Genomic DNA, 12404 nt, shown 5'->3' with positions numbered 1-12404 from the left:
ATATGTGCTATGGAAGCGTGGTAGTGAGGCTGAATACAAATTCCCAAGCAAAGACTAAGAGTGCTTGTATCGGGGCAATGTCAGCGGCCGGCTTGGCGTGCGGGGCAATCTTTTCAGCCTCGTCCTCCGCCCCCTCCTCAGTCAGCCACAGAGACATTCCCTGTCATTATCGACATCTGCTGTAGCAGCTCTGATCAATCATGGCGCAGCACTGCCCCGCGCGCTTGGAAAGCCGACGTCAGCCACGGCGTGGTCTAGAAGCACCGACAACCAATTGTTCCAACGCCATCACTTGAGCAGCAAGCAGCTTGCTGCAGAGTCGCATTATGCAGTCGCAGAGGAATGCAGTCTGGCCCCCGTGCTGTCTGCAGTACTATTTTGGGGGACTTTCTCGATGTGTCACATCTCTCGCTACGCGAAGGAAGGCTTGCGAACAAGTCAGGGCACAACTTATTATCTTCTACCGCTTTGAGATTGTGTGCCAATCGTTATCGAAGATTCCTCAGCTGTATCCACTCTACGCGAACATCACCATGGAGAGCTCAGATCCATGCTTGGTGATTGGAATTGATTTTGGGACAACGTGAGAAGTACCCAACCCGACACTAGTCCTTGAGTCTAACGATTCTAGCTTCTCCGGCTTTGCGTATGCCTTTTCAGAGCAGCTGGACCGCGAAGAACCGACTGTGCTCACCAGCTGGAGAACAACCGGTACTTTCAACTCGGACGATGCGAAGGTACCCTCGAAAATTTGTTACGATGACGACAAAATCCTCTGGGGTTTTGAAGACTCGCCAGAGGAAGAAACGCTGCGATGGTTCAAACTTCTGCTGGTTGATGAGACCGACCTGCGACACGAGCTGCGCGATAGCAAGTACCTCAAGCGAGCGCGCGAGCTGATGGAGCGAAACCGCAAAACTCCGGTGCAGGTTGCCGCCGACTATCTCCAGTGCCTCTGGGCTCACGCAGAAGAACGCATGGAGCGCGAGCAAGGCTACAGTGCGGTGACTTCTTTGCCTTTCAAGATCGTGCTCACGGTACCAGCGATCTGGCCCGAGAAATCCAAGGGAAGGATGATCCAAGCGGCCAAGATGGCGGGACTCAACAAGAAGCGCCTTGCGGGAGAAACGACAATAAGTCTTGTTTCGGAGCCTGAAGCCGCGGCGTTGGCAACCCTGGCAGACTTCAGAGGACGATCGGACGTGAAGGTAAGCGGCTGCTTCTGCCTGAAACAGTCAGATTTGCTCTAGCTAACTCAGAAAGTCGGACGACATCTACATTGTCTGCGACGCTGGGGGCGGAACAGTGGTAAGTCATCTGAAGCCACGCATGTATAGCTCGCTCACACTGTACCAGGACATAATAACCTACCAAATCGAACGCACTGAGCCGATGGTGATGGAAGAGTACGTGCGGGGAGAAGGTATTGTTTGAGCATTCTACATGGTGACCAAACACTAATCTATTACAGGAAAGCTTTGTGGTGCCGTTCTGCTGGATGAAGCTTTCGAAAACACAATGAAATTGAGTTTGGGGAAGAAGTGGGGAAATTTGGATCCGGACGTCGTCAAGCAGTTCATGGAAACCGAATGGGAGAGGGGTGTAAAGCGAGCCTACCGTGGTACGGCCCAGTCGTTTACCGTCAGGCTGCCAGTTGAGGCCTTCGCCGTGAAAAGGCTCAATCTTCACAAGCCAATGACAGACAAGAAGAAAGACATTACTGATGGGAAAATCCGTCTCGAAAGGTCAGCTGGCCCCCAGCAAGGAAAAGCACATGCACTAATCATTTCGGTGTTACAGCGGTCACATGAAATCTATTTTCGACCCAGTGATCCAAAAGATACACAGCCTGGTGGACCAGCAAGTTTCCGAGATTGAGAAGAAAGGATATAGGAAGCCAAAGGTTTGCGGTCGCCCTCTTCCGTCCGAGAACAATAGCTAATTCCGTCGTCAGGCTATTATTCTTGTTGGTGGCTTTGGCGGCTCTGACTTCCTTTACCAGCAACTGAGGCGTGAGCAATGTGGAAGGGGAATCGAAATTCTACAACCAAGCGGATCAAAGCCGTTAGTAAACGAAGTTTCCTCATCTCAGCGCCTCGACTGACTACTGCAGGTGGACTGCTATCTGCCGGGGAGCTGCTCTTCGAGCTGGAACAAGCTTCCATGGAAGCCACGTGGCGTCCCGCATATCCCGTATTAGCTATGGGGTCAGGTATAACACGCGCTTTGTGGAGGGCAAACATCTCGAGGGCGACAAGTATTGGTGCAAGGTAGAAGGAGCTTACTTTGCTCAACAACAGATGGAATGGTATCTAAAGCGGGTAAGTCTCTTGAAAAGTTGGGAGCCTGTCTTCTTTTCGGCTAAAACCATGCAGGGGACAAGACTAGACGATCAAAGGGCCGTGAAGCTGACCTGGATTCGGCACGTCGCAGAACTGCCCGATCAACTGTTCTCAACGACAGTGTTCGGATGTAGCGAATCCGACCCACCCGATAGGTGCGAGCGGACCGTCAATGCTTTGTGTGAAGTCAGTTGCCGTCTTCCCTTGGCCTTCGAATCCTTGCCTGTTGTCATCGGTTGGGACAATCGACCGTATCGAAGGATCTCGTACGTCATAGAAATGACCCCGACAGACTCGGGCCTTGAGTGGGCAGTTTCAATGGACGGTGTACGGATTGGTCAGGAAAATGTTGAGGTCGAATACGAATAGAGAAGTTTTTCATCGGGTCAGGAGTTTGTGTATGGAATTTGTAACTAGTGAGAGAACCTCGTAGTAAATTCAATATGAAAATGGCACCAATGAAACCTTCCTAGTGCATGGCGAGTTCCCGCGCGTGTTCTCCCTTCCCATTGCGTTGCTTTTGCTTTCGTAACATGAGTGCCAACACGACGACAGCCCCAAGCGCAATGGCAGCAATGGACCCAATCACACCGCCAACAACTGAAGTTGTTCGTTCTTCATCATTGCATGCGCCTGTAGTTGCTCCTGGTGCCTCGCTTTGTGACGTTGAACTGTTTGAGCTGCTTGAACCGCTTGAGCTGCCTGTCCTCGACTGAGGGGGAGTAGTCGCCGCCGCCTTCGTGGTCTCCACCGGCAAACGGACGATCGAGCCATTGCTTCCTTCCAGAGTTGCAATTTTCCCTGATCTAGAGTCGCAGATGTAATTTGTTCCGATGATGACCTCGGCATCGTCGGTGTAGTGAATGATGTTCGTAAAACAATAGGGTTTAGCTGAATTGAAGGTGCTGTAATTTCCCATCAGCCACAGGCGTGCCTTGACCATTATTATCATACATACCACATCAAATTAGTGGATGCGCAGTCACCCTTGCAGGACCCCGCAGCAGTGTGATCGACACAGGCTGGATAGAAGGCAGTGGTGTCCGGCCAGTGGTAACAGCCCATGATCGTACCGCTCAGTACACATCTGCCGGGGAGTGAGCAGATAAAGATATTGCCGTTGCCCACGTAGGTCCCACAAGTGTCTACCGTCGCCGCGGTCTGTCGCTTTTTCAATTCTGCTAGCGACGGCGGGGTCGTTATCTGCGCTCGCAAATTCTCTCTCCCAAGAGAAGCCGGAAAAGCGTTCGTGTGTGTGTGCTCTGGATGCAATGCATGGCAGAACACCAGGAAAAAGACAGTTGACGGAAGAATGAAGAAGATCATGTTGAGGAGATAGCTAGCACGATTCAAGATGCGGGTTTGATGGTGGCGACGTCCTTTAGTAGCTTAGACTATCTATTTTCGAATGCTTCTTTGCACATATCCCACTCCGAATTGTGGCTGCTTACCGTGCATTGCTCATTGAGGCGAAGATAGCTTACGTATGTAAGCTGGGTATATACCGCAGCCACGGGAAGAAAAGGCTATCATGCATGCTACAGAGCAATGCAACTACATGGGTCTTCTTTGCCTGCTTCGTCTTCTTATCAAGCGTGATTCAGTCTACTTTTGCCTCCACCATGACCAGCAAATCTGATCATGATGAACCCAACACTGACACCCGCAAGTTCTGGCATCGTTGCGACCCCAGCAGCATTCATCAATACCTCTTTGCCTGTCTTTGAGTTCGAACACGCCAGTCAGCAACCGCACGATTTATCGGAAATTCTTGACCGCCTGCAGGCAGCATTGCGAGACCTTCAACGACTACAATGCCAGGCATCCAGACCACCGGGAAGTTTCGAACCGCATTGGCTCGACAGCGCAATCAGTAACGTCGGACATGCAATCCATGGCCTTGTCGCGACCGGCGGCCCCGCAGACTTTGAAAAGGAAGCACAATGTAACACGCCCCAATGCAACAGCAATTCTCCTCGTTCCGATATTCTAGCAGGAAGCACCTGCATACCATCTCCCGATCCCAAGGCCCGGAGCGTGCACAGTCCTACAGCCAGCCTCGTCGCCTACGAAGATAACGCCTTCCTGCACCGCAAACGTCAGTCATATCCATCCGAGTCATTATTGCACACAGCCTCGCGGATCCGACTCCCCGACCGCCGCACTGCCTCGTGTCCGACGCTTACTCCCATCCTTCAGCCTGGTCCGGATGCAGATGGGTTGCAATTGTGCGAAGATAGTTCTCAGCTGCAAGCGACACAGCCTTGCGTTGAGCAGGGGCCGGAGCAGCAGCCACAAGCGGAGTCCATGGCGCCGATTGGTCGGAGTGGAGCCAGGTTACGGAGGCGGGCTTGGCTTGCACGGCAGGCTTTGGGTGAATGAAAGGGATTGGTCGGGCTAGGCGACGGGACGCACGTGGCATGGATTCAGTGTTGGGTTTACAGCCTTGCAGCCCTGTGTGTGATATTGTTGTGGTGATTTGTCTTCGCCATGCAGCATGTGTCTTCCAAATACGCCCTTTTTATTTTCAGTACTTATGAGTAATTTGACACGTTATCGTAGCTTCAACATTTCATCACCGCCCGGTCATTTTCCAAAAAAAAAAAGGAGAAAAAGATTTTGCTTATTCGACATTGAACGGCTGAACTACAGACCCAAAGCTGATCGAGATATATCTCTCAAAATAAGAAGACGAGTAGGAAAGGAACGGCGATGTGCATCGGGGCGTCAAAGCCGGTCCACCACCTGCGGAATCAAAGCCAACGGCGAATGCAGCAGAACGCCATTCTCATCACTCAGCCTGACCAGGCTAGGCAGCACAACCACACTCCCGGACTGTGGTGGCGTCCAGCGGAACTCGAAGGCTGCTGGCTGCGAAAAAAGTAATAACGCCATGTTGGTGGCGTTCTGAAAGACAGCATCCAGATTGGCTTGCCAGAGCGCATCGTTCGTGTTCCGCTGCCAGGGGGCAAATGCAACAGCGAATTGTCGTGTAGCCTCGTCGATAGCTGTTTTCTGGACAGCCTTGAAGTCGTCGTCATCACCGGGCGGCGGGTGCAGGTAAGTGGTCAGGCGTCGCCAGCGCCCAAGCACCTGTGTAACAGATGGATCTTGGGACTGGCCCACGAGGTGCGGCAGGCGGTCCATTGAAGCTGGGAGGAGTGGTACAATGGAATCGCCGAGCAGGATTCGCGCGAGGCAGTGCTTCATCAGCAATGTTGGCCTTGCTGACCGGCGAAGCAGTGTCTGCAGGGGTGCTGGGAGATGTGGGGAATTTACGACGCGTAGCGCTTGCTCGTCAATGTCCAAGCTCTTTCGATCGGTGTAGTGGTTCTCGATGTGGACTTCGGCCAGGTCCAGCACCGTCTTAACGAGTTGCCGTATCGTCCGGTCATCTGCTTGCTCTAGAAGCTGTTGCTCCCATGTCTCCTCGATGGTGCTGTCAGGATCCCTTGGCCCACCAACCTTGGTCTTCCCGCTGAACTCTTCAGGCTTGGGCGGAGCCGTTCGTCGCTTGCTGCGCAGAAGAACGAATGTGACCAGAAATGTGATAGCAGCTGCAGCGACTATTGACCCAACAACTGATCCAGCAAGTGTTGCTGGGGATATTGTGGATCTCGTTGGAGTTTGGCTTGTAGTGGCTACTGTAACCGTCGTAGTAGCGGTATAGCATGCGTTGTTCGGTGTGGTCGATGTTGGTACGCCTCCGTTCACTTCAGATGGCCCCGTTGAAGGACTTGTAGCTGAGGAAGTCACTGTCGTTGCGGTTGTTGGTAGAGAAGTACCAATTGCCTGATTCTCTGGCGGGGAATTGGAGTCTGGCATGTTTGAAAATTGATTTTGGGCAAACGGGCTCACGGATTCGAAGGCCATCGATTCACATACATATATTTCTATCAATTTTGATTCCGTGCGTAAGCCGCGACAGGCCACAGTTTCGCTAGCCAGGGTATCTATGCAGGATCAGCTGCGCCACTCAATATCTCACCTGCAGATCATGCTCGCATTTTGCCCTCTAAATGCATGTTCCAGACGCCAGGCGTAGTTAGAACGCTACGTGGTCACTTGGAGCGCCCAGGTAGCCTTGTAGAAACAAGCAGAATTAGGATAAGCCCCGCCATCTGTACCTGCGGGCGTGTGCAGTTCGCGCTTATATCTACGATGTGTTTCAACATTACTCTGACAGTCACGAACGGAAATTCCGCGCGCGAAAGACATCAAACACCATGGGCTCAACAGAATGGACTCCTGATTTTGTCATTGGAATAGACTTTGGGATGACTTGCACGGGTACGCCCCTATCCCAATTGCCAACGCTGCCCCAGCCTGACCGAATGTGCACCCGCAGGCGTGTCATACTCGATGGGGCCCGCGTGGCCCTCACCTAAGACCATCCAGAGCTGGCCAGGCAAGATTGGCACCGAACTCGCCAACAAAGTCATGACAGCTGTTGCCTACCACAGTCACAGCCATCAGGCGCAGGCTTGGGGTTTCCTTTGCGACACTATCTCCGAGAGCAACCGTGACATCCGCATCGAAGAACTGTTCAAGTTGTATCTCGATCCAACCTACGTAGATACTGATCCACAGTCGCCCTCGGTCCAAGACGCTCAGATATGGTTCCAGGCTTACATGCGGTTCTTGCACGAATACCTCGAGGACTATTTTTTCACCCGCTTCCCACGCTGGCGCAACCAGAGAGCAGAGTTCGTGTTTAGCGTGCCCACAACATGGAAGAACCCAGCCATGATCGCCGAACTATCACGGCTGATCAAACGAGCCGGATTTGGGGAAAATCTGGATCACGTGGTGCGCATATCGTTGACTGAAGCCGAAGCTGCAGCAGTGTACGTGGCCAAGAATACCTACCAGAAGGATGACGTTTTCCTCATCTGTGATGCTGGCGGTGGGACAACCGACATCAATCTTCTCAAGCTGTTGTCGTCGAGCAGCTCAACTCAGCTACTTCCACTGAGTAGCGTGGAGGGCATAGCCGCAGGCTCTTCATTGCTAGACTTCAAAATGGCTCAGATAATTGCAGGCCGTTTGGAGCTGATCAAGCAACACCTCGTCGGAGCTCCAGCAGATATTGCCGAACGCATGTTGTCCGAGCGGTTCGAAACTTTCAAGTGCTCGTTCGGTTCTCCGGTAATGAACGTCGAGCAACTTCCTTTGCCGGTTCCTGGACTCGGTATCGGCCAGAGCTTTCCCTCTGCCGGTATCGTCGACTCCAACATGGTGATTCACAGGTACGTTGAATGGGATAGCGCACTTCGCGCGCTGACAGACGAACAGGGAGGAACTCAAGGTCCTTTTCGATGGTCAGATCGACAAGATCTGCAATCTTATCGATACACAGCTTTTGTATCTGCAAGAAAACTACCCGGCCGAACAACTAGTTGAGTCGATCCGCAGAGGGCAGGACCGAAAGTATGCCTCGCTGACAATCATCAGTCGTACATCGTCGCATCCGGGGGACTCGGCAGCTCTCCTTACTTACTACAGCAATTGAAGAATCGATATGAGCTATCCCACCGCATGAAGCACTCCAACGCACAACGTGTCCGAATCCTTTGCGCGCCGGAACCGTAAGCCACCCACAAATCTCCACGTCTCTTCAACAGATACTGACCATGAGGCAAGCCAATTGGCCGTCTGTCACGGCCTGGTGATGGAGCGTATACAGGAGATCGTCTCGAAGAGCGTGGTCTTCAAAGTGCGACGTTGCCGCGTGAGCTACGGGATCCTTTGCCGCGAGCTGTATGACTCGAAGAAGCACACCGGCCGGGCGCCGACGGTAGATCCTCGTGATGGAAAGCGGTGGGTGGAGGACCAAATACATTGGATCATCAAGCAAGTGTGTTCGCCACATCAAAACGGCTCTCTCTGGCAATGTATTGACCGTGCTCCCAGGGCGAGTCAATCGATACAACCCAGGGTGTGAGGTACAAGTACCGCGTGAAGCGTGACTTGGGGGCCGAGACACTCCCATGGCGGGCAACCGTTGTCATGTCGCAGCTCCCACCCAATCAGTTACCACGCAGCCTAAAAGCCTATGGCGTCACACCCGTGTGCGTGCTTCATGCTTCTCTCATGGCCTCCGAGGTTCATCGTAAAAACCGGCGCTGGTACGCCTGGGCCCGCGAACATTGGTCGGCCGAGCTGGAACTGCGCGTCTTCGTGGGCCCAGCGGACCTGCGCTTCGAGCTTTGGGGTCAGAACGGTCCGTTGAATATGGGCGATGGTGTTGTTTCCGTGGACTGGGAAGCGCCGAGTCAGATGGATAGCGCGCATGAGATTCAGGGGAGGTCCGAGTTGGAGGGTAAAACGCATGCCGCGTTTGGCTCGTTCACATCTTAGAGGCAGGCATACGACGACGCAAATCTTACTTCCCACGTGCAACCATATATACGTGAAATTCATGTGATATGTTCCTTCCAAGCAGCTGCGTTCCTCGCCATTAGCCTCGTCTGAACAAGCGTGAGACTTCAGTTGGCTTCGTCATCATCATCTCTTGCTCTGAAATGTTCAACAACATTGGACTTGGTTCTTCCGCGGAAGAGCCTTGATCGCCATGCCAGTACTCCTCGAGCTCAGGACGGGCAACGAAAAGTTGTTTGCCAAAGTATGTTGCTAGAGCGAAACTTGCTTTGAGCAAACTACGACGCGTTAGTATACGGTCATGGAAGACTGGAGTGATCACCAGGACGTACCACGAGGAGCCGATCGGCGCAGCCAGGTCTCTTTTGTATTTCTCTGACCCCTTACCTGGAGGGCAGAATGCCGAAAGATCGAGCGAGGGAGCCTTTTCGGCGAGATCGTACAGTGGTAACAGTACGAGGAGGCTAGGACTAGCGGAACCGAGAAGCAGGTGAAAGATCCTTCCGTGTTTAAGGTACGCTTCTAGATCTCCCTTGGCTGCGTGACGACTGTTTTCGTCTTGCTCCATAGAGCGTAAGATCTCGTTCTTTACAATAGCTCGAACTTGGACGGGGCGGAGCGGGCTTGTGCACGCTGGAGTCGACGTTCCTCTGCTCTGTCGTTTCTTGAGATTTCTTCGTTCATCCGATGCCAGTTTCGTTGCAGCCTTCCTTTGCGCGACTACTGCTTCGAAAAGCTGGAAGTACTCCATCTTTTGTGCAGCAATTTGGTAACAGGTCAAGAAAGATACAGCTTGGAGGGTGCTGATGTTTTGATGGAGATGTACTAGCCCACGGACACCTTGGCAAAAACGTCCATCCTTGGTGTTCCTGTATGAAGCTTTGCCGGGTGTCTGGAGGTGTGACTTGATTTGCAGGAGTAATGGTATGTTGGCAATCTCGCAGATGCACTGCAACGTTCTCAACACTTTAATGCAGGACTGGTCATTGGGTGCGTTTCGGAGAGCCTGAAGGACTCCATCGACACAAAATCCGCCAGCACGTGCAGCCTGAGAAACGCTTTCTCTCCAATGGTCAATCTCAAGTGGCGTTGAGACGTCGGGTGAGTGAGATAACGTCGCACACTGACCGGGCAATCCTACGGCTTGGAATTCGACAGACGAACTCCCGAAGTCTTCACTCCCGCTGACGTCGCTATCACTTTCGCGAACATCGGCGGTGAAAGTGGATGGACGTTTTCGAGGGTTTTTTAAGTTATTTACCATGAGCTGAGACAACGTTCGAGAGGTGTGGAGAACGGCCGGAGCCATCGTATGGTCCAGGGAAGTCCAAGAATCGAAATCGTCTTCTGGCTTGCGTACCGCATTTGGTCCACTGTACTTCTCTGAACACATTGCTACTTCATCTTTTGATCCCACTTGGATGTCATCTCTGACTCCGTCTGCAACACGTTCATGTCGATGGTCTTTCTGTGCCTCCTCACTTTCGTCCTCTCCTTCCTGGAACCGAAAGTGTGCGGCGGTGGGTGGGTCCCACAGCGGACAGTTCGGCCCACAGAAACTGTAGCCCTCAGGCGGCCCCGACCAGCCTGGCGGTGCAAAGTTGATTGCCTGAGCATAGTTGGGTCCGGCATTGGCGACCTGGTGATAGGCTCCGGGCAGTGTTACGACCATCTCTCCGGCTCGGCATGTAACAATATGGTAGGGCACCTTCCATTCCTCAAGCAGCCTCGGCGACAGCAGGGCGTCCATATGGCGGACAAATTGGGAGCAAGGACGTGCAAAGCGTAGCGGGTCCGTCAGGGCCTTTTTTACCTTGGCCTCGAGCAACCCAAGAGCACTCGGCGGAACTATGAGCCAGACCTTGGGTGCTCCGGTAAAGAGGATATTGATAGACCCCAACAAGGCATCCTCGACATGCATGCCAGTAGCGGAGGACGCAGCCGAGCTGATGTATTCGTACGGTGTATGGACGCCCGCAACCTTGCCTGCAGTGCGTGCCAGCCGGCTGCCGCAGTGCACATACGGTTCTGCCGGCAGGCCTGCAGATAGTCTCCAATCGGAGGTACAGTCGGTCGGGATGACAAGATACGGCTTGTGGCTGCCCTCGGCGGCAGCCTCGACAGTGGAACAGAACAAGGCGCGTCCGTCCAGATGTACGCTCCCTGCTTCTGCCTCGGCGGCTTGCATGTCTCGAAAATCGAAGCTTGAAATGGGCGTCTCTTCTTCGCTGTTGGCGATGAAGAGGGAGCATACCAATCCAACAAGCTCATCCCGGCCGCCCCATTCCTCGATTGCCACGGCGGCGGATTGGCAACCGTCCAGCTCTTTGACAGTGTAAGAACCTATCCTGTCGCGGTCGACGGTTCGTATGACATCTTCGCCGACGCGGACCTTGCAGTAGCCGAGCTCGTTGCAATCTGGGAAGTCGTCGAGCATTTCGTAAATGGCCGGCACGAGCCGACGATCGCTCTGCCCGAGGCCAAACGTGACGGTTCCATTGTAGAGACCAGGACAAGACGGTTCTTCGTTTGGCGTCGTGTCTACGGTTGGGGAATCGCCGGTGGGAAGGCGGTTGCGCCGGCGCTGCTCTTGTTCGATTGCCTTGGAAAGCTTGGTAATATGGCGTGATATGGAGCCGACGCTGCGTTTTAGGAGCTGGATTTGTTTTTTTGCAGTAGCGAGGTCCACGGTCGAAGCATGCGGAACCGGCGCAGAGGATAAGTCCTAATGTATTGAGGGTTAGCGGACACAGGTCCGGGGAGGTGGCCGTGTGATTGATCTTCATACCGCTAGTTGTGCCGACAGACTGGTCAGTTTGCGTCTTAGCGTCAGCAGACTACTGCCGGATCCCATGGCATGGCGCGTGTCTCTGACTTTGGTCCTGCCCATGATGCGCGTGCGACGTTACCTTTGTGCGTGCGCTGTTTATGCGATAGCTGATGCGGATGATGCCTGGGTTGCAGAAGGAGGTTGGATTGCAAGGCTGGTATTACTCCAAGACCTTCAACCCCCACTTTCTGTGTCCCTCAGCCGCTCCGTTGTTACACAGTGGCACAATGGCCAGAGCCTCGCGGAAACGGATGCTGTGCCGCTACGCCTTAACTGGTCTAGTGGCACAGTGTTCATGCTCAGGAATCTCTGGACCTTGTGCCGCTAGCGTCCATCCGGAAACGCCTGCCTAATGCGACTCGTGCATCGCTTGATGATTCGATGGCCAATCGTTCTGGCTCACCCTTTTGAGAGCTGTAGCGTTATTTACACCGATGTCAGCCGTAATCTGCTGGCCCAATTCGATGGTCTACTTTCCTTACCGTAATTACCGCCGGATACTCCCGCCTTAGCACTCTTGGCACAACCTCCCAACTCTATTTGTGCGACTCACATGCAAACTGACTGATGAGGGTTCAGCGCCACTCATAACAGGCAGAGACTAGCCTGAAGACTGCAAGTCGCCATTAACATTTCCCTTTGTGGAGCTGACCGCCATGCGCCATGAACAAATGGCAAAACGTTCATAGATGCTGGGAATTGCGTAGCATTCATTATATATATTCCTACGCCTTGAAAGTTGTATATCTGTGCTAATCTCCTTTTTCGGGTGTTTACTCTTGCGATAATTCATGCGCCAAGGACTCGCCACCTGTTCCATATCTGTCTCGTGTCCCCTTCAGTGCTAAACA

The 12404-nt window shown here is 53.1% G+C and overlaps 4 protein-coding genes across 4 annotated transcripts; 2 read left to right on the top strand and 2 right to left on the bottom strand.

The window, feature by feature from the left end:
- Window positions 1–533: 533 nt before the first annotated feature.
- BKCO1_37000147 (hsp70 family chaperone) lies at window positions 534–2711 on the top strand (the record flags this gene model as incomplete). Its single annotated transcript, XM_020275027.1, has 9 exons — window positions 534–583; window positions 632–1208; window positions 1264–1308; window positions 1357–1423; window positions 1472–1745; window positions 1801–1903; window positions 1955–2064; window positions 2114–2321; window positions 2376–2711. The coding sequence occupies 9 exons, from the start codon at window positions 534–536 to the stop codon at window positions 2709–2711; spliced, it is 1770 nt and encodes a 589-aa protein (XP_020128927.1).
- A 2358-nt stretch (window positions 2712–5069) lies between these two features.
- BKCO1_37000146 (uncharacterized protein) lies at window positions 5070–6167 on the bottom strand (the record flags this gene model as incomplete). The annotated part of the gene is made up of 1 exon (XM_020275026.1): window positions 5070–6167. One exon carries the CDS (start codon window positions 6165–6167, stop codon window positions 5070–5072), a length of 1098 nt encoding a protein of 365 aa, XP_020128928.1.
- A 401-nt stretch (window positions 6168–6568) lies between these two features.
- BKCO1_37000145 (actin-like atpase domain-containing protein) lies at window positions 6569–8702 on the top strand (the record flags this gene model as incomplete). Its single annotated transcript, XM_020275025.1, has 6 exons — window positions 6569–6632; window positions 6691–7591; window positions 7638–7740; window positions 7797–7930; window positions 7986–8199; window positions 8256–8702. 6 exons carry the CDS (start codon window positions 6569–6571, stop codon window positions 8700–8702), a joined length of 1863 nt encoding a protein of 620 aa, XP_020128929.1.
- A 100-nt stretch (window positions 8703–8802) lies between these two features.
- BKCO1_37000144 (transcription factor jumonji aspartyl beta-hydroxylase) lies at window positions 8803–11613 on the bottom strand (the record flags this gene model as incomplete). The annotated part of the gene is made up of 3 exons (XM_020275024.1): window positions 8803–9001; window positions 9056–11448; window positions 11512–11613. 3 exons carry the CDS (start codon window positions 11611–11613, stop codon window positions 8803–8805), a joined length of 2694 nt encoding a protein of 897 aa, XP_020128930.1.
- Between the last annotated feature and the right edge of the window lie 791 nt (window positions 11614–12404).

The sequence above is a fragment of the Diplodia corticola genome (genome assembly GCF_001883845.1).
Source record: "Diplodia corticola strain CBS 112549 chromosome Unknown scaffold37, whole genome shotgun sequence".
In the NCBI taxonomy this organism is placed as follows: Eukaryota; Fungi; Ascomycota; class Dothideomycetes; order Botryosphaeriales; family Botryosphaeriaceae; genus Diplodia; species Diplodia corticola.
The sequence above is the reverse complement of the archived record's forward strand: the minus strand, read 5'-3'. Positions and strand labels throughout refer to the sequence as shown.